This window comes from Arvicola amphibius, chromosome 7 (assembly GCF_903992535.2).
Source record: "Arvicola amphibius chromosome 7, mArvAmp1.2, whole genome shotgun sequence".
Classification (NCBI taxonomy): domain Eukaryota; kingdom Metazoa; phylum Chordata; class Mammalia; order Rodentia; family Cricetidae; genus Arvicola; species Arvicola amphibius.
In genome coordinates this window covers 15,076,253-15,097,881 of record NC_052053.1, presented here as the reverse complement: position 1 = coordinate 15,097,881, position 21,629 = coordinate 15,076,253, and the positions used below count along the sequence as shown (strand labels likewise).

The 21,629-nt window shown below is 41.0% G+C and overlaps 1 protein-coding gene, 1 non-coding gene and 1 pseudogene across 2 annotated transcripts in view; 1 reads left to right on the top strand and 2 right to left on the bottom strand.

Annotated features, from left to right (window-relative positions):
* Window positions 1-21,629, bottom strand: part of Abcb11 (ATP binding cassette subfamily B member 11) — an 80,865-nt gene that overhangs the window by 57,802 nt on the left and 1,434 nt on the right. Inside the window, exons 2-6 of the mRNA XM_038335866.1 lie at window positions 12,415-12,517; window positions 11,044-11,065; window positions 8,609-8,660; window positions 7,678-7,916; window positions 373-460 (exon numbers count right to left, since the gene is read on the bottom strand). Coding sequence (XP_038191794.1) covers window positions 373-460; window positions 7,678-7,916; window positions 8,609-8,660; window positions 11,044-11,065; window positions 12,415-12,490 — 477 coding nt within the window. The 5' untranslated portion in view covers window positions 12,491-12,517. The remainder of the gene's footprint in view (window positions 1-372; window positions 461-7,677; window positions 7,917-8,608; window positions 8,661-11,043; window positions 11,066-12,414; window positions 12,518-21,629) is intronic.
* LOC121677246 lies at window positions 12,966-14,840 on the top strand (annotated as a pseudogene).
* LOC119820068 lies at window positions 17,454-17,558 on the bottom strand. Its single transcript, XR_005286344.1, has one exon. It is a non-coding gene; the product is annotated as a U6 spliceosomal RNA (small nuclear RNA).

Below are 21,629 nucleotides of genomic sequence, written 5' to 3'. Positions count from 1 at the left end.
TAGACCTCAGCAAAAAAGGAGAAAAAAACCAGAATATACTCTTTGCTCTCTTAATCTCTCAGTGCCCGGCTTTCTCCATGCTGCTAAGCTTCCGCCTACAGATATACCACAGCTTTCATGCCTGGCTGAGAAGAGCAGAACAGACAGGGATAGTCGGGGTAGGGAGGTCTACTCTGTTTCCCTGCGCAACGGCTTGCACCGACTGGTTCAACTGTCGGCTGGACTGTCCAGGTCTCTCACATCTTTCTTAAGTAGAAATGCGGTTCTTAGGGTTTCTGAACAGCTTAAAAGCTAAAAGCAGCATTTCCAGTTTCGTCATGGTGTCTATGAGGCCAGGTGTCGGTCTGTAAAGAAAATGGAGGTTCAACTAACTTGAATGTATCCTAGGATAAGGACAATCGCACCGATTCCTGCGTAGATGCCCGAGTACGTCATTATTTCACCTTCCATATCCAACAACCTTAAAAAGAGAAAAAAGCGCTGAGATTTACAAGTAGCATCCAGTTATCAGGGCTTACACTGGTAGGTTAAGAGGGCTTTAATATAAACTTACTACGTATTTCTCTTAAACAGGGGAAGGCGTTGTGTTTCTTTTTTTTTTTAAATATTTATTTATTTATTTATTATGTATACAATATTCTGTCTGTGTGTATGCCTGCAGGCCAGAAGAGGGCACCAGACCTCATTACAGATGGTTGTGAGCCACCATGTGGTTGTTGGGAATTGAACTCAGGACCATTTGGAAGAGCAGGCAATGCTCTTAACCACTGAGCCATCTCTCCAGCCCCCGGCATTGTGTTTCTTTAGTGTAGTGTTATAACCGATCCAGTCAAATCCCTAAGTAGAGTTTACAGCAGCAATAACACCACAAATATTTCTTACACAAAGATTGTGCGACAACACATGGCAGTTTCTAGAAAAGAGTGGACCCAGAGGGATCCAGCTTGGCCCCTTTTGCTCATTCACACACAGAGAAAGATTTTAACCAGTCAGTTGGACTGTCTGCAAAGACAATTCTAGAAAGACATGAGCTGTCAATCAAGAGCTTACTGTTTCACCTCTCTAGGGAATCAGGCAGCTTTTCACCTTCTCCACCTCAGAGGAACATTTTAAAATGTGTTTGTTGTATTCCTACAGGGAGAGACAGACCCTCCCATCAGCCCTAGCTTCCCACTGACTATAGCCCACAAGCGCCTCTCACTAGGGTTAGTTCATGAGTTGAAGAAGTAACAGAGCACATAATCCTAAGCAGCTCTCTCCACTCCCGCAGAGACGTCGGGCTGTGACATAGGACTTAGGTGGACAGAGCCTGGCAAGGGAGGAACCAACACTCTGAAGCTGTTTCCAGGAAAGAAGGGACTTGTGCAATGTGAGAATTAGCATATTTGTTGATAACAACGCTGGTCTTTAAGATCTAGTCTAATGGCGCGGATCCCGTTTATTTAGGAAAGGAAAAGATAGAAGAGGTTCTTCAGTGCCCATGTCCCCAGCCTGCAGGTTTCAGCTGTCACCGTTCCCTGGTAATCTGAGTTTGGCTCTAATAGAAAAAAAACATTTTCTCTTTTATGTGCTCTGCTTCGGATTTCAGATCTAAAAATCTCATTGCCTGGCCTAAAACATGAAAGTAATCTCAAATACAGCTATAAAAAACAATAGTTTAAAAAATATTTAAGTCCATGGGTCTCCTGAGTCCACCTTCTTATAGTTTTTACTTCAATTCCCCATGAACCCCTAGTTTCTCTGATATCATATAAGAAGTTATCTTCCCTCCATTGAATTTATTTCCATCCTTATTTAAAAAATAATAGGCATGCTTATTTTTGTGAACAGATTTCTGAATACTGTCTGTCCACCAATACCACCACTGTCTCTATTGCTGTAACTAAAATTAATATTGAAATTTGGTAGGTCCATTTTATTTTTAATGAATTTAGTTCTCGTTCTTTCACTTTTCAATACATATTTTAAGGCAGTCTTGCCTATATTGTAATGAAAGTAAGTGCCCAACAATTTCTCAGTGAAGAACATGTAGCATATACACAATAGAATACTATTTGGCCTTCAAAAAGAAGGGATGCCCTTTCAGCTGGAAGCCTTTCCATGAAGTGAAATAAGCCAAATACAGGAAGTGATGTCATGCAATCTCACTTATACAGAGAGTCTGAAAATTGGAACCCACGGGAAATAATTAAATGGTATTCAGGAACTGGGAGTGAGAAAACCACTTGCAAATGTCCAATAAGCACCCAGAAGGACGCCCAATGTCAGCAGCTGTCAGATGATGACATTGAGTGTTGTGACAACAATGAGATCTTACTTCCCACTCCCTAGAAGGGTATTGTATGAGCTGCTACTTCCCATTCCCTAGAAAGGTAATGTATGAGATCCTACTTCCCACTCATTAGAAGGGTAATGTATGAGTTCCTACTTCCCATTCCCTAGAAGGGTATTATATGAGCTCCTACTTCCCATTCCCTGGAAGGGTATTGTCTGAGTTGCTACTTCCCATTCCCTAGAAGGGTATTGTATGAGCTCCTACTTCCCACTCATTAGAAGGGTATTTATTGTATGAGTTTCCTATCACTGCCATAACGGAGTCCCACAGACCTGAAGACTCAACTCCTTCTAAAGACCAGAACTCTGAAAGCTCCTCTGGACCTACATCACCATGTAAAGAGAGCTGGACCACAAACTCTATCCAATGGCTCTAGGGCAGAATCTCACTTGCTTCTTCTGGCTTCTGGAACATGTTGACATTCATTGGACCTGGACAACCTGGTCCTAACTTCTTCCTGTCACCTTTTCTTTCTTTCCAATAGTTGGGTCTTGCTGTTTCCTTCTATTAAAAACAATGATGGTATACATCTGTGTACTGTTTCTTGCCCACCCCCGATTCTGACTCTGTGTGTGTGTGTGTGTGTGTGTGTGTGTGTGTGTGTGTGTGTGTGTATGGTAGGGGGATGTTGAGATGGAATTTTGGTTGGCCTGGTACTCCTGTGAAGATCGAATGGCTTTGAACTCACAGCAATCCTCCAACCTCAGCCTCCCAAGTGCTGGGATTGCAGGCATATGTCACCAGGCCTAACCTAGACCCTTAATTTAGTCACATCTGCTTAGACCCGTTTTCCATATAAAGTATATAAAGTAACATTTGTAGGTTACAGGGATTAGGACCAGACATCACAGGGAGTCATTAGACCTAGTATAACCACTTTCAAAATAAAGACAATAATTAGCAATTGTTAGTGAAGGTGTAGAAAAATTCTAACCTCATACACCATTAGGGAGAATGCAAATAGTACAGACACTCGGAGAATAGTCTGATAGTTCCTCAAAGCATCACACATGAGTGACCTAGCAACTCTGTTCTGAGCCACATAACTGCAAGAAATGAAGTCATACATCCACACAAAAGACTGTACACCAATGCCAAAAGCAGCATTATTTACAATAGCAAAAAAGCACAAAAAAATTACCACCAACAGATCAACAAAATGAAATAAAACATTATAACCATATAGCAAAATATTCACAAATAAAAAGAAATAAATTATGGCTACATGCTACAACATAGAAAACCCTCAAAAACATTATGCTAGGTGCTTTAAAAGCCAGTCTTTAAAAGGTCACATGATGCACGAGTCCATTTCTATGCCATCTCAAGAATAAGCTAATATACAGACACAGGAAATCAATGACTGTTGCGGAGATGGGAATAACATATGGGAAGCTGAGGAGAAATAGGTAGGATACAGGTTTTCTGTTTTTCCCTCTTGCTGTAAATGAAAATGTTCTGATGTCCAGACACTGGTTGAAGTGGTGGATAAAGAACTCTGAGAATATACATTAAACAAACAAACAAACAAAACCTGCCTACATGGTACATTTTAAATGGATGGATTTGTGGTATAGTAACTGTCTTAAGATAGAGCTGTTTTGAAGAAATTTATAGCCTCAAATATCAACCCTGAAAAAAGTTGTTCTTGTATGCATACATTAAGTGAACATTATCAAGAAAACAGGCTGGAATCGGACTGAAAATACAGCCTGAGACTGTTGGGGAATTTTATTTTAAGGTGTGTTGCTTTTGTTTATGCTGCATTTGTTTAACTCTGTGAAGCTGTGATTCTTTGCCTACCTAAAACACCTGATGGTCTAATAAAGAGCTGAGTGGCCAATAGCGAGGCAGGAGCAAGGATAGGTGTGGTTGGCAGGCAGAGAGTAAAAAGAAGGAGAACCAAGGGAGAAAAGGAACAAGAGAACAAGGAGAGGGGTCGGCCACCCTGCTACACAGCAAGCCATGAAGCAAGAAGTAAAGAAAGGTAAACAGAAATAGAGAAAAATAAAAGCTCAGAGGCAAAAGGTAGTCAGGATAACTTAAGAGCTGGCAAGAAGTTAGCCAAACTAAGGCTGGGCATTCATAACTAAGAATAAGCCTCCATGTGTGATTTATTTGGGAGCTGGGTGGTGCCCCACCCCTCCAAGCCAAAAGAGTTAAGCATCACACAGCATGAGACTTCTACTCTAGTGTGTCTGCATGTGTGCTCGGTGAGAGAACAGGTTTCCGGTAGTGATATCGTCAGCCTTCACAGGGCTGCAAAGGCTTCTATTACCCAGTATCTCATATCACTATATGCTTCCCAAACTGTACCGGGGTCTATGTGGCCAAAGGAATGCCAAAAGTTACAGAAGATCTCTGCTATGACTAAGTTAAAAAGATTTATGTGACTTCTATCGTTTTTAGACTCTAATGTGAAGAAAGAAAAAGAAAGAAAATGACACTATGATATTTTCTCATTCAGATTTCTTTCTTTTACCATTTGGTTTTACAATTCTGAGCAGAAATTCTGGTCACTGGGTGAATTCTGGTCTCTAATCCTTATCAGTGTTGCTGACTAAGAACTATTTGTAAGAGTTTAGCTTTAATATCCCACCCAATAAAGAGGAATGTACAATCCCTTTCAGGATAGCAAAAGTACAAAACCAGCTCCTGCCGCGGCCTGCACATGAACCCCGCTGAAGTTATTGCCTTGCCTTACAGATCCCTGACCAGCACATCTATTGTGCCACAATTACACAATCGTGTATCCTTAACAATGAGCTTTTCTAAGAAAGGCTTTTGAAAGAATTAGGTAACTTGAGAGGCATTTTAACCCTGACACATGAGAAAATATTCTCTCCCTTATCCTGGGATACACCCAACTCCATTTTCAAAACATTCTCACCCCACAACAGTAAAAAAAAAAAAAAAAAAAAATGGTACTCATAATGGTGGCGGCAATAACTACAGTAGAAGATTTAACTTGTCCAAGAGGTCCCGGTAAATGAATAATCTAAGAAAAGTAAGCCTGAAGCTATTCTAGCTTACCTTTATGATTATTTTAAAAGAGAAAGACAAAGGACCATTTTTTAATGCTTCATCTTTTTTTATACTTTATCAAATGATCAATTAAACACATGTATCATGGGAATTTGGCTGAGGCCAATGTTCTTCTCAAAGTTCCAGTCTGCAACATTTACTCAATTCCAGGTATAAGGCCTAGTAAGATGAACCAATGAGTGCTGGTAGCTACAGGAAATCCCTTGTTTATCAATGCCTGTGGTGTAAACATCAAAGCTAGATTCGTTCTTCAGTTCACATGTGTCCATACGCAGCTAATGCGCTGGAAATGTCTCCCATTTTGACCTAACATTTGTTTCTATGATTTAATGGCCCAGTGGTTATCAACGGCTGTGGTGATATCACTCTCAAAAAAAAAAAAAAAAAAAAAAAAAAAAAAAAAAGTAGCTCATTTCTGCCCTCCAAAGGAAATGCAGAGCTTTAGAGGACTCATTGAAATCAGTCTCTTTGTAGAAACTGCTGAGTCTTTCAGAAGAAAATATCCTTACAAGTTTAGGGAAACACACAAATTCAGATGCCAGCAAATTTATTTCCAATGAGTTGACTTGCTAATTTTTAAACTTGCCTTTTCAAATGTGTATTGCAGCATATGCAAGTATATGTGTGCATATGTGCATGTATGTGAAGGACACATACACACACACACACACACACATTTTCACCTTATTTTTGAGACAGAGCCTCCCACCGCTCCTGGAACTCACTGATTGCTAGGCTGACTGGCCAGCAAACTCTGGGGACCTTTTGTCTCTTCCTGCCCTTTTCCCTCAGCTCTGGACTTACAGATACAGACATTGCTTTTTAAAATATTATTATTATTATTATTATTATTATTATTATTATTAATTAAATCTGTTCATTTATTTGACATCCCAACTGCAGTTTCCCCTCCTTCCCTATCCTCCCATCCACTCCCCATACCTCACTCCACACAACACAATACCACATCCCACACCCCGTTACCCAAACCCACTTCTCTGTTTCTGTTCAGAAAGGGCCAGGTCTCCCTCTACCTACTGGAAGAAGCAGAGCCTGTCCCTAAAGCTCTGGCTGGCTTCCAGGAACCCATTCCTCATACTGGGTTGCCTTGCCCAGCCTTAACACAAGAGCAGAAGCGTAATCCTACCTCAACTTGATGTTATTCCTGGTTTTTATGTGGGTGCCGGGGATCTGAACACAGGTCTTCTTGTTTCCATCGAGATCACTATACCCATTAAGCGATCTCCCCAGTCTCTGCTTATTAATTTTGAAAGGATGATTCTCTGCATTGCATAGAATTTTCTGCTTTGCCTCATCTAGCACCATTAGTTTATAACTAATGTTTTGTGAATGATCATCGGATGAATGGCCATCTGGCTGACTAGACCAAAGCTCTGCAAATATAAAGATGTGACTCATAGGGTAGTGGGTCCCTGAGGCTTCTGCAAGTTCATGTTACTTAATTGACATCTCAAAGTATTTTTGATTGATGGAGTGGAAGACCCTCAGAGTAGATGACATGATGGGAGAATTTGAATGATTTAGAAAGACTCATAATTTAAATCAAGCCTGTCAACATTTTCAAAATTCAATACGAGAAACAAAAATGTATTTGAGGCAGCCATCCTAAGCATCTTTCTAGGAAGGATACGCCCTTCCTTGGACCCATGAGCCTGAGCATATGGATTCGTACATGCCAGTGAACTTGTTCTGCACCAGAGGCCGCACAAGGCAGGTGTAAGGTCCATGCCACCGCCACGTGAGTCAGCACACGCGTACTGCAGACTCACTGATTACAAAGTGGTCTGTCTGTTGGGTGTATCTCAGGCTAAGGTAGTCTGAGTTCTGGCTATTTCTTCAGGGCTATAGGACCACAGTAACTTAGTTACTGGCTGTAACTATTGATTCTTATTCCTCTAATGCAGCATGCACATGAAACACACGGAGAGGGGACAAAGCCAAGGGGCAAAAAGGGGCTAGCGGGGAAGGAGCTTTTGTCTAGGAGACCCAAGTGAAATTCAGTAATCTCCTTAGTGGCAATATGTATTGACAGTGTCCTGCTCGGGCTTATAGTAAACCAAGTCGTTAATTGTCGCTGTGGTGCTGGGTCAGCAATGTCTGTTGATGTTTTGAGACCTGAAAGGGCAGAAATAACTGCAAGGTTAACAAATTTCTATCAACATGGGTAAATTTGTTTTTCTGTTCATTTGTATTAGGTGCCATTCCAACTCAGTCAACATTGCCTTTGGATGTTTTGAATTCTAATTTAAGATACAACAAAAAGAAAAATAGCCTACCCACATGGTGTTCCATTTGTCACGTTCTGGTTGAAGGAGTTGTTGATCCATACGATGGTGTTATTTATACACGCTTTTCCTGGAATCGCGAGTTCTTGTCTTTCAATGTCATACTCAATAAAAACATCTATCATTATACCAAAAATAATAAGGATGCCTGGCTGGGCCATTCCATGGAGCACTGCACACAGACTTCCCACAAACATCAGCCAATTGTCAGTTGATGAAGAAAATCGAAACTTGAAAAACAAAGGGTTCAGAGATTATAAATGAAACACAGGGCAGATTGAAGGCCTATTTGATTCCACTTAGATTCTGATAAACAGCCTTCAACACCAGGTGCTTGTGGGAGTCATGTCTGAGCAGTGGTCTTCACACTAATTACCCATCAAGAATCTAGTCTCCTCAGGCCACAGTAGCTGACTTCACTACCTTGTAAGCCATCATCATGGGAGCCATTACCAGGTAGACATACTGTGTGAGCATTCAACAATGCAATAGGTTGGCTCTCAGCTTGGAGAACCCATGTAGAAAGTGAGCAGATTTTTCCTTTGAAATGCCTCCATCCTACACAAATCTGGGATAAATCCCTAAACTATGGAATTTCCAAAGACTTCTCATAAGAATGGCTATATACAATCTATTGTTTTGGGAGTTATTGTGATAGGGATTTTCCTTATTAAAATTATAATTGTGAGTCCACTGATTCTATTCCAAATAGTTTAGATGATATTGAAGATGATTTGTGAGTTTACTGAGCACTGAATTTCTAATCACTATTCAGCATGTTACCACACAGGTAAAGCGCATGACTGCATGGTTGATCATGGGTTAAATTCTGCCAATATGACTAAAGAATTGGCACTTTCTCCAGTATGTGAGTCATTCACAGTTGCAAAATCAACCAAATAAGTCAGCATGGTTTTATTACCAGTTCAAAGAAGCCAACTCGAAACTCTTCACCTTTCTTTTTCTCTTGTGACCTGAGGAGAAAAACGGGCATTTAAAGGTCTTTTTTTTTTTCCCAAAAAACTGATAAGAATTTCTTCCTACTCATTACTTCCTGAATCATTCTTTAGTAAGAAAAAATGTTCCCTCTGGCTAGGAAATTCTGGGCAAGCCCAGTATTTTAATGTATTTTGCACACATGAACTCTCAACATCTGTGGGTGCCTGGACAAGACCTGCACAGGGCCACACTAGTCAACATTACAGCACAGATGGGAAAAAGGCTCACAGGGCCCCATGCTGTGGGATAATCGTTTTTACCCTGTTAACATTTGTTTCTTGTACTTGTTTAATAAAATGCTGATTGACCAGTAGCCAGGCAGGAAGTAGAGACAGGGCGACCAGGCAGGATGTAGAGGCAGAGCAATGAGAACAGAAGAATTCTGGGAAGAGGATTCTACAGTCTGCAGTCATGATCCAGACACAGAGCAAGCAAGATGAGAATGCCTCGCTGAAAAAGGTACCGAGCCATGTGGTTAACATAGACAAGAATAATGGACGAATATAAGTTATAAGAGTTAATAAGAAGCCTGAGCTACTGGGACAATCAGTTTATAATTAATGTAGACCTCTGTGTGATTTCTTTGGGACTTAACGACTGTGTGAACCAGGCTGAACGACGGCTGGGTAGGACAGAAGCCTCAGTCAACAGCCCCACACTTAGCTGAGGAGTCACAGGCAGTCAATGGCATATGAAGGTGTAAGTCCATTTTCTTCAGGAATGAGACCCTCAGTGGATTGCCCATACTCCAGAGGTCAGCCATAGACTCATGTATATATAGGTAGTAGTAAGTGGAAGCAGCAGGAGATATAAAATATACATGGTCTAGTTCTTCTGAAGCCAGGCATTTGGCCTTTGCCAAATGTGCTCCCTCCCAAAATGTCCTTTCTTAGACACCCACAAAGTTAGACAGTTACTCTAACTTTGGACTTTCAGTCCGAGTCTCCTCCATCTCCTCAGCAAGGCGTTCCCTAGCCAAGATGGTTAAGATTTCAATAGCATCTGCCCTGCCACACACATCTTAAACCTTCACTTCCAATTCTTGCTTTTTATCAGAAAAAAAAGTTACACATTCTCAGTAGCTACCATGCAAAGTTTTCTAAATTTATATTGTGTATTCTCTCTCTTCGGAGCACTCGGTCCGAAATGGGATGTCTTCATCAAGGCTCAGAGATCTATGCAGAAATGAAGGGACAAAGACTCTAAGAGCCAGAGGTGATGGGGGACGCCAAGTCCTGTTGAAATAGGACTGATACACATGTGAACTCACAGAGACCATGGCCACACACACACAAGACCTACACAGCTTCAAGCCAGACAGGGTCCCACTGAGAGGAAGAAGAGGACATGGGATCTCACCCTGAACAGAGAAGCTTTTGCAATCGATACCTGTTAGCAAAGGGAAAATTGATTTTCTCCAGATGTGTGTCGCTGGGTATACATCGTGTCAATAGGTGTATAGTTCACGGCAGGCCCCATGCCCAGGAGTAGCTGACTGACAAAAAAATAAATTCCCTAATAGCTTGTCTGTTGTGGACTTTTAAAATTCCATTTTTTATTTATTTATTTATTTATTTATTTATTTATTTATTTATTTATTTATTTTAGACATTCTTTGCCTTATTGGGATTTTTTGTTTGTTTTTATTTTCATTTTTGTGAGGTTTTTTTTTGAGAGAGAGAGAGAGAGAGAGAGAGAGAGAGAGAGAGAGAACATAAAATTCTGTGGGTAGGGAGATGGGGAGGATATGTGTAGTGTGAAGCGGCGGGGCTGCGTCCCGCCGCCCAGTTCCCAGCAACCGGCTAACTTTATCCGAAATAATTACACGGAAACTGTATTCTTTTAAACACTGTCTGGCCCATTATCTGTAGCCTCTTATTAGTTAATTCTCACATCTTCCTTTAACCCATATTTAGTAATTTGGGTAGCACCACGAGTTGTGGCTTACCAGGAGAGATCTTAACCTGCATCCATCTCGGAGAGCAGCAGCATGGAGACTCACCACGCGACTGCCTGAAGCGTCTTCCTAACTCTACTTTCTTGTTTCCACAATTCTGTTCTGTCTACTCCACCTACCTAATTTTTTTTTAAAGGGCCAAGGCAGTTTTCTTTATTAATAATGAAAGTAACACATAAACACTCCTCCATCATTTTCCCTTTTTCTATTTAAACAAAAAAGAAAGGCTTTAACTTTAACATAGTAAAATTACATGTAACAAAACAGTTATCAAGCAAGTATTACAGTTACAATATTTAAATCTATTTTATCTTTTATCATAACTAAGGAAAGCTATAACTATCTATTTATTTTTTAACTCCTTCTAGAGAAGATGATGTTCTGTTGAAATGGCCACTCACCTTGGTTTCTTATCATTGTTATCTGTCAGAATGAAAACAATGTATAGAGAGGTTAATAAAAATCATGTCCAAATGCAACACAAACGTAGTCATTAGCCAATCAAAAGCATTTCTGTGCAGTACTCACAAAATATTATAAAATAATTGTTTCCTCTCTCCATCTTTTTCTCTCTCTCCCCCTCCCCCTTCCTCTTTCTCTCTCACCCTCTATCCCTCCCTCCTGCTGCTTTGACTATATATTTGGATTTTTTCTCCAGATCACAAAATGTTTATATTTTCTAAATATCAAAATGAAGTTGGTTTGTTTATTTTTACTCTTTGAGACAGGTTCTCTCATTCTGTCATGCAAGCTGGGCTGGGAGCTCTGTAGCCCAGAGTGTCCACAAACCTAGACTCCTGGCAATTCTCCAAGCACTGGGATTACAGATATGAGCCACTGTGCCTGATGGAAGTTCCCAGTTCTAAATTGGCTGAAGTGAATATGGTTATTTAAAATTATCTATGGAAATGGGATTTATTGTATTGTTTGGTTCCTTAGAAACATCAAAATCTTTGTATTTAGCAGATCACAATTTGGCTGTAAGATGTCTTTTATACTGGTGTTGAATATGGATTATTTTTATGTATTATTTTTGTCAGCACGCGTAGAGCAAATGTTGGTACGAAATGGAACTGGGTCTACAGGGACATAAAAAAGCCACAGAGAAAAGAGCCCTAAGGAGTACTGGTTATCATGGCCATCATTTGTTGGTTCCACTAGCATTCTTAACACAATTGCAGTAAGACTAAAGAGCCATTACAGTGTAGACGCAAGGCTTGAGAATCGGAAACGTGGACTAGAATCACGATTCCATGAGTCATAACTCTTGTGATTTTTACCAACTTTTAAGAAGCTAGCAAAGCCTTGATTTCTCTGTCTGGAAAATATAGAAGCATACGACTTAATCAACAAATGACAGCTTAGAGTCGGTGCTCACAACATGCCAGGGACTAATGCTGCAGGGCGCCTCCCACACAGTCTCTTCCTACCAGGAGCAGAAGAAGCCCTTAACAATGACTGTTGCTATGGTGATCAGTAATGATACCGGGATAAAGTTACCACAATGGCCAGTGCTGAACAACCCTACTCTACCTAGGAAGGACTTCTCATGGGAGATGCTTTCACTCGGTCACACGCTGTGCATACCAACACGGAGCTTCCAGATGTGGCATGATATGGATTCTAGATGCTGTATGTCAGGCGCATGCCCAACAATAGCTCCACATGTCATAGCTGACTTCTCTCTGCATCTTAAAACCTCCATGGGTTAGTCTCATTTTTGTCTTTATTTTTCTTTGCATAAGACTCAAGGAAATTCAAAGGCAACTTACACGATCCGTCTGATTCAAAAGCATGATTCTCCTCTCCAAATTTCTTCACACTACGAAGAATTACCGATTCAGACATGGTGTTTGCAATCTGCACTCACCAGCCCTGTAAAATAAAACAATTGCTGCAATTATTGTATATTTTCTCTTTAATAAAAGTAGTCAAGCCGGGCGGTGGTGGTGCACGCCTTTAATCCCAGCACTCGGGAGGCAGAGGCAGGCGGATCTCTGTGAGTTCGAGGCCAGCCTGGTCTACAAGAGCTAGTTCCAGGACAGGCTCTAGAAACTACAGGGAAACCCTGTCTCGAAAAACAAAAAAAAAAAAAAAACAAAAAACAAAAAAAAAAAAGTAGTCAAATCAGCAAGCTTCTGTAGACAATCTGAAACAAAAGCAGATCTTTTAATCCAATAACATCTCAGTGAAATAGACTAAATATTAGGAAAGATGAACTAAAAGCTGGATTAAAGTCATGATTTCATTGTTACTCAAATGACCTTTCCCAGCTTTTCAAAAAGTTAGCCCAATTGAAAATGGCTTTCTTGCTTTTCAACTTTTGGCTCAGAGGAGGCTATGGTATAACTTTCTTCAGTCATCCCGAATCCGGATCCATGGATCACCAACCTCCTCCACCATGCCTCCCAAGTTCAAACCCCAGGAGATCAAGGTTGTGTACTTGAGGTTTGCCAGAGGTGAGGGGGGGCACCACATCTGCCTTGGCCTCAGAGATCAGTTGCCTGGGTCTGTCCCCCAAAAAAAGGTTGGTGAGGACATTACCAAAGCACCCGGTAACTGTTAAGGTCTAAGGATTACAGTGAAGCTGACCATCCAGGACGGACAGGTCCAGATGAGCTGGTGCCCTCCACCTGGTCATCAGAGCCCTCAAAGAGCCACCAAGAGACAGAAACAGATAAAGATCAAACACGGTGGAAATACCATTTCTGATGAGACTGTCAACATTGCCCAGAAGATGGCAGCACTTGTCCTTTAGCCAGAGAACTTTCTGGAAATATTAAGGAGATCCTGGACCCTCATGACATCAGCATTGGAATGCTCAGCTTGTTAAAAAGCCATAAAAGAAAACTATATATGTATGTATATATATGCATATTATACAGATAAAAGAGCTGCAGGTGGATTTGTGGAAAGCTCCCAGCTTCATCATCTAGTTGGAATCACAGAGAATGGGAATGACAGACAGGAGAATTAAAGAAATAAGAGCTAGCGGTTTTCTAAGAGCAGAGAAATGATTCACAGTAGTCTTGATGTCTTGGGTGCCTTGAAGTCCTGGTCCCCAGTGCAAGCACTGTTCAGAGATGGGGCTGTGAGGAATCATTAGATAATGAAGATTCTATCTTCATAAATGCGTCAGTCCATTTCCAGACCCAGAGTTTGAATACAGCACTGGAAGCTGGCGGAACTGTGAAGGTGAACGACGGGGAGCACGACCTAGCTCCATCCTGTCTCTTTCTTTGTTTCTTGGTCATGACAAGGTGGGAGCTCATCCTTTATCACTTCTACCACCATGATTTCAACCTCGCCTCCGGCCTCAAGTAATAGAGTTTAGCCAAATCCACAAGCCAAAATTAGTCTTTCTTCTTTTTCAGTTGTTTGTGGGAGGTGTTTTGTTACAGCAGCGACAGCTGGAAACACTCCCAAGAGCTGATCAGCACAAACAAAACTCAGTCAAGAGACGATTTATTTCAAGAGAGTAGAGCATGAAGAATAGACAACCTGTCCTCAAATCTATTACTCAGTGGAAAAAGACTGAGACACTTTCTTATCCATAACCAATACTGGAAAACATCTTCAAAGTGCAAGGAAAAATAACTTTTAACCTAACGATTTATCCTGAACAAAAACAAACAAACAAAAAACCATTTTGTCTGTATTCTGACTTTGAAAACCAAGGGATTTTCCATTCACAGACCCAAGCAACTAGTACAGGGTGTACCTTATCAAAGAAGAGTTTCCAGAAAGTACCATGAAAATGAACCAGGCATGAATATAAGAACTAACAAAATACCTTGGTGCGGTCTGTCAAGTCATGGTATGGAGTTAACCTGTTATATTTCAAAGGGACAAAAAGTAAAACTGTGTAAGATGTTCAAAGAGTAGATGAAGTGTGTTAAGCTCATTCTCAGAAATATCTATGGCTGCTGTTTTAAAAACATTATTAAAATTCAGTCCAGGGTCCCCAGCCCCGCCCGACACAGTTCCGTGCCATGCCATGTGGCTGGCAGAGGGTGAGGTGGAGGGTGGGGAACAGGACTCAACCAGGAGCCATCTGATAATTCTAACCTCTGGATGCAATGGAGCAAGAGCAACAGCACCACGTCATGCCTTGAAGCTGGCCCCGGCAGGTCTCAACCAAGTATCGCCTGGCGCCCATGGCACCAGACTGTCAGACACCATTGTGGTATGCAGGTAAAAGGGTGGGGAGATGGAAGAGATAAAGAGGTGGAGAGGTTCATGGACTGGGGAAAGAGCCAGATCTGAGGAGAAAAGGGTGGCGAGGAATAGGCTAATGTGAACCACCTGAGTCCAGGGCTATTTCCAGGCCTGCCAAGGGCCAGTCTTGGTCCAAAGCCCTGGAGCAGCTGAGAGGGAATTAGATAGTGCCTGTGGCTTCTGTTGCCACTGAGGGACCACTGAGGCCCTGCGGAGGCCCGTGGTTCTGGCTGCTACCTAGGGCCAGGTTGACAACTGAGGGCTGTGCTACTGAGGGGGCCGAGAGGATCTGAGCGGCATATACAGCCACCTGGGGCCATGGTGACTTCCGGGTCCAGGCTGCTGCCGAAGACCATGTTTGGGTCCATGGTCCTACCATAGCTGGGGTCTGTGTTGATGTCTGGTGGCCCATGGTGCCACCAGAAGCCATGTGGAGGCTCAGGTCTAGGCTGCAACCTGCGATCATGTTAGTGTCTGAGGGCTGTGCCACAGCCAAGGCCATGAAACAGCGCCACCCACATTTAGTATGGGTTTTCCCATTTTGACTAACCTAGTCAAAAAAATCTTTCACAGGCAGAGGCAGAGGATATTAAATCTAGATGATTCCTTCCTCACAGATAGACTCCTAGGTGTTTCTGTATCTTGTCAAGTTAATAAGCTATCACACTAGACACAATGTGTGGTTTAGTGTGACACTGGCATGGCTATTATGGGGACAGCCAACGTCTCTCCTAGTGAACGGAAGGTCCCCTTCACAGGAGAGAGTTTGTGCTTCCTAGTCAAGAGCCCATGGCTGAGGAGGTCGTGGAAAACTATTATTATTGTTTTGCTAAATTGTCATGTTGTCAAACTCTTCTAAATACTTCAGGTTTATACCCACAGATAAGGGCAATGCCCAGCCTTAATCAGAGAAGCTTCTAGACAGTAGTTAACACAGAAGTCCATAACTGGAAAAAGGTCTAAGAATATTTGGACGGTGAAGTGTTTAGCACTGAATGGGAAAGCTCTATCATCCCCTCCAAGGCCCAAGGAACATCATGGAAGAAAGAGCAGAAAGAACGCAAGAACCAAAGGATGGGGGAATGTGTGGCCAAAAAAAGGTGTCTTCTGTGCATGACACAGCCATTGCATGTATGAACTCATTGAAGCTGTGAGTTCTCTGCAACAGACCTGCACAAGGCTGGACTTCCCAATGTCTTGTCATGGATAGAGCAGGACCCATGAGGCCCCACCCTTCCCTGAGACACTATAAGCAATTAACGGTTGTCCAGAGAAGGGGTGCCATTTTCTTCTATCAATTGCTCAAGCAGCCTTCTACCTATGCTCTGGCAAGCAAATCTAGTCAAGCAGGATGAGCCACACAGAAAAGGAAGATATACAAGTAAGACAGGGAAAGTGAGAAAAATTCCAGCAAGAGAGGGAAATAGGTGGGATGAAAGATGACTGAAATTTATTATATATGTGTAGGGGATTGTCAAATAATTAAAAAGGCAAATAAAAAATTAATTTAACTACTAGTAAAAAAAACAAAATTTTCCTATATAGCTATATTTTACATTTTATTTAAAATTTTGTATATGAAATATATTTTGATCATAGTCTTCCCTCCCCCGTAATAAACATTTTTATATATAACTTTTAGCATACATTCTGATATCAATGTAACTGAGTAAGAAATAAAAGATTAAACGCTGTTGATCTATACACATTTGTATTCAGTAAAATTGGGTGTGTTATGACGTTAGAACGTATGTATGCTAAAGACAAACTCACAATGAAAATTAGGAAATACTTGGAACCTGATACTACAGACAGAAAAGCCATGGATCCTGGTAAAAAAGGACACTGAAAGTTTGGTTGTAAACACAAATACACTTAATTCTTTAAAAGATTAATGAATGAATGCCATTCTCCTTAAGAACCTTTCAAAAACAAGACTAAGGGCCTGGGGAAGACATCCTGTGGCAGGGCACTTGCCTAATGCTTGAGGCCCTGGGTTCAAGTCCCAGCCTAACAAAGGGATAAAGGGGGATTTCAAAATTAATAAGATTTACTTAAAAAAAAAAAAGAAAAGGAAAAAATAGAGAGGCCGGGGCAATTTAAAAGCTGTTCTCTTCAGACTGCCAAAGACCAGACAGAACTCAACAAAACATACCAAGAAGACATATATAAGTCACAAATAAACAACAGAAAACAAATAGGCAGGAGATTAGGCAGAAAAAAGTTAAAATCATAATCAAATACTTTGAGAAGCTTTATGTAATAAAGTAATAAATTTGAAAACCAGGATAAGACTGATTTTCTAGAAAAGGTATGAATTACCACATTTTGCTTAGAAGGAAATTTTAAAATGTAAAAACTAATAATTATTAAGGACATTTTTTCAATATTCACAGAAACCCCCAAACCCTCCCTAAAAAATAGATTTAGATTAATGACATAGACAAGTGTATTGAAACTTCAAAGACTGAGTGATTCTAATACTGCACATAAATTAGATTTTAATTTGTAGGTTTTTGAAAGAACCTTTCTGTCTTAGTTAACTTGTGCATTACATGAAACAAAAATACAAGAAGCAAAGAACAAAGTCATCAAAAAGATGGAATGCTACACAAATTTGCATGCCATTCTTGCTCAGGGCCATTCTAACTTCTCTGTAGGGTTCCCACTTTAGTACAGGTGCTGTTGAAGGGAGCACTATTGATCCTTCTCTTAAATAGCGGAGTAGGATAGCTACTCAACTCATTTCATAAAGCAACTTTAATCATACATCGGATAGAGAACGCTATAAGGGGAAAAAAACAGACTTACCAGAAAATTGACTTTCAAAAGTTAAGCAAGATATACTATATGTTATTCAGTAGCTTACAAAATACAACGAAACAGGGTTGATTTAGAGCATATAGTGGTTAGTTAATAAGACAAATGATCATTTTAATAGACTCAAAAAATATTTGATATCATTAATATCCATTTCTTGTTTTAGAAGACCTATAAGGTTGGAAAAAAATAAAGTTTTGCAAGAGTAGCAAAGAAATGGGTCACGGTTAGGAATAGGTACTAAAGTCATTGGACAAAATCCAGGCATGGGCTGAGCTCCAATAGTGTAAAGTGCTGTAGGGACAGAGGGAGAGGTCTCTTTCATCCAGGCAATAAAAACATAAGATGATCAAATAACTTTTGAAGAGCAAATTGGAAATACAAATAAGACTAAATATATTGATAGGTTGTAGAATATCCTAGTTCATTATTTTCCCTGATAATTGTTTTTTTGAAAAAAAAACAATTAAAACTGAAAGGGCATTTAGAATGTGCCAGGAATGTTCTTTACATATGTCTTGACTTTAAATCATTTAGTAGGGGCTGGTGAAATGGCTCAGCAGCTAAAGGTGCTTGTCACCAAAACTGCCTGCCCTAGTTTAATTCCCAGAACCTAAATGCCCAAATCTTAGAACGGTAGAATGAATCCCACAAATTGTACTGTGACTTCTATATACAAATGCGCGCGCGCACACACGAGGGGGGGGGGGATGCGCAGGGTAAAATTAAACAAAAAACTGATCATTAAATCCTTGTCTCCTGAGATGGCAACTTGCTCTTTCCACATTTTCCAGACACTGGCTCTAAGACATGAAGGGATTAAGTAGGCTACGTGCTCATGAGCACATTAGTAACTGGTTAGTAACTGGTGGAGCCTAGATTCAAATTCACATTATATGAGATCCAAACTGAGACATGTATTAGCGTGTTTACTACAGCATGTCTTAGGAACCCAAAGCTTAAGGAAATATAACAAGAAAATGAGTTCACAGTGTACTGAACTTTTGTAATTCAGACTAAATGACGTAATGAGGAGAATCCAGGAAAACTATGGTTTGGAGAGATAAATAATAAGTCCTTATCCTCTCTCTCTCTCTCTCTCTCTCTCTCTCTCTCTCTCTCTCTCCCCTCTCCTATTTCCTTCCCATTCTTATTAACCTCTACTTTTCCTTTTCCAGATTCATAACTTTGTGTTGCACTGTATGACCAATTAATTCACCCAGAGCCACTCATGTGACCCCTGTACTGGAACTATCCATTGGAGCCTGGTGGGGGAGGGTCACAGTAGACATCAAAGGCAAAGATTCCCCCTCTCCCTGAAGCATCACAATAGAAAATAGTGATGGGCGGAGTCCCTGGATCCCAAGAAGAAGTATTCTTTTTTATTCAATCATCAATTATTTTTCCTAACTTACTCCTTCATTTGAGAAGTTTCTACCCGCTGCTGTGCAGCAGAATAAGAGGCCAAAGTACAGGGCCTTCCCTCAGATTCTGGATTTTCACAGGCCCTGTTGTTGTTTTTGCTGCTGTATCGTGTTTTTGGACTGAGGGCACAATGGGAGTTGACACAAGATCTTAACTACATAGCTCTCTGGCCAGGAACTCACTATGTACACCGAGGTTGGTCTTTAACTTGCCTCTCTGATTATAAGTAAGCGCCACCAAGCCAATCGTGGTTTTTTAAAACATATCTCTGAGGCCTGACTAATCCATCTTCAGCTCCATTAGCTGATCCTGGTATAACCCACAAAGGAAGAGAACGCAAGTTCCTTTTGCCCTTTACGCTTCTACACCTAACCCCCTTGCTCCTTCCCTAACTCTGCCTTCCAGGGTCCTTTGCAGTCAACCCGCTGAACTGGCTTCATCCTCTTACCCTAGCCCCTTGGCAATCCTACACATGAGGTTTCCTACAGTTTGGGTCTTTCTGGACATCCTTATAATTCATTTCTGTGGTCTTTATTTTGTTGTGAAAATGAAACATTCTCAAAGACAAAGCTTTATTCCAAGTGTGGATTTTGAAGCTCATAAAATCATCAATGTCCTTCAGCAAAGACCAGCATGAATGCATTCTGACTCAATCAACAGGTTGAGTGACAGAGGAAGGCACATTGGTGGCCATGAAGTGTCTTAGTAGAGAGTGTCAGAAAGGCCCAACTATGGGACTTGGGATTCAATTAGGTCCATTGAGGAAGGGCATGAGGAAGGGAGTGTTGGCTCTAAACGGACGCTGTCAAAAGGTTGGGAAGCTTTAAGGTGGAAAAAGAAATAGCCCTCACCCGTGCTTTGCATTTTTGACAGAACTGTGACCTGTTCTTGTGTTATTTCATCTTATTATGTGTGTTCTCAGAGCAATGTCTGAGGTTAGTGCTGTGTGTGCAATTGATCTCTGGGTACCTCAGTCAGGGCAGGGATGGTATGAAAGCCATCATGCAGAAATTTTAATGAGTTCAGGTCACAATGACACTGAAGATTTTTTTTAACACTAAGTGCGGGGAAAGTGCCCAGAAAATTAGGAAGACTGAAGAAGTTGTTGTTTGTGATCTTTCCGCAGAACGGATTGTCTCATACCGTTACAATGTAGAATAGATTGTCTCATACCGTTACAATGTAGAGACGATTGTCTCATACCGTTACAATGTAGAGAGGATTGTCTCATACAGTTACAATGTAGAATGGATTGTCTCATACCGTTACAATGCAGAATGCAACCCATCTGTTACATCCCCATGCTTTCACCCACTGGCTGATTTAGGAAAGATCTCAGGAAAGGCTTGCAGCAATCCTGGAGAACATCTCTCCTAGACTGAAACCCTAGCAATGCAGAAATACAGTTTGCAATGAAAACATACTTGTTTGGCAGGATCTTGAGGATGGGCCTCCTCCTTTGGAAGTTTATTTTGTTTTTTGTTTTGTTTTTTCCCTTACCAACAGAAGCAGTCACAACGCCACCGAATCTTACTTTCTCAGTTAATACCTTATAATGCTTAATTAGCACCTAAACCACACTATCCATTGCTGAAAGTTACAATCAGAATTTCTTAACAATTTGCAATAATAATTTTTTGACAAGCATAAGATAATTCAGAGCTGAAAACAAGATTTTGTGCTATTTGTTTTTTATTTGAATTTTAAGATATTATTTTATCTCCTCCAAATCTTTCAGGAAAAGATTGAAAATTTTCAAGGTCTTTCAAAAAAATCAGTTTTCAGAAACATCAGAGAACCTAGCAGTTTAAGGCAGAAATTAAGATTTCTATGCAGTGGTTGGCTGACACGGTTACCTACGTAGGAACCCTTCAAGAAGACTTGACTGACCACACCCCACTGTCCTTCTCTGTTCAAGGACATGCGATATTTAACCTTTGTCTACTGTGTAACCTTCTGTTCAACTTCTGCTGATAAAAGATGGACTCTTATCAACTCAGAAACAAACACTCAAGGTCAGTCCCCTGATCATATCTTAGAGCGTGGGCAGCAACCTGTGGAAGACCACGGCTGAGTAGAAGGACAGAGGCCAGAAACTGAGTGGTTGCCTGGGAGACACTGGCCTGGCAGACACTCCAGAGGAAGGAGACAGACACAGGGTCCTCAGAGCTATGCAGGGGCAGGGGCGAAGATCCTGGGAACACAAAATTTCAATGTCCACCGGTTTTTTGTGTTGTCTCATGGTGGCCAAGATGCACCAGATTATTCCAATTCAAATTCCAGATTATTATTCAAATTCCAGATTAGAGCAGCTGATGGAAGGGTTGATCTTCTCAAAGGGCCTGGTCCACACTAACAACTGATTCTTGGTGTTACAGAAGGGAAGAAAGGAGGGAGGGAATGGGGGAGGGAGGGAGGGAAAGAAGGAAGGAAGAAAGAAGGAAGGAAAGAAAGAAGGAAGGAAGGAAGAAAGAAGGAAGGAAGGAACTTTAACTGATCTTTTAAAGGAAAGAAGGAAGGAAGG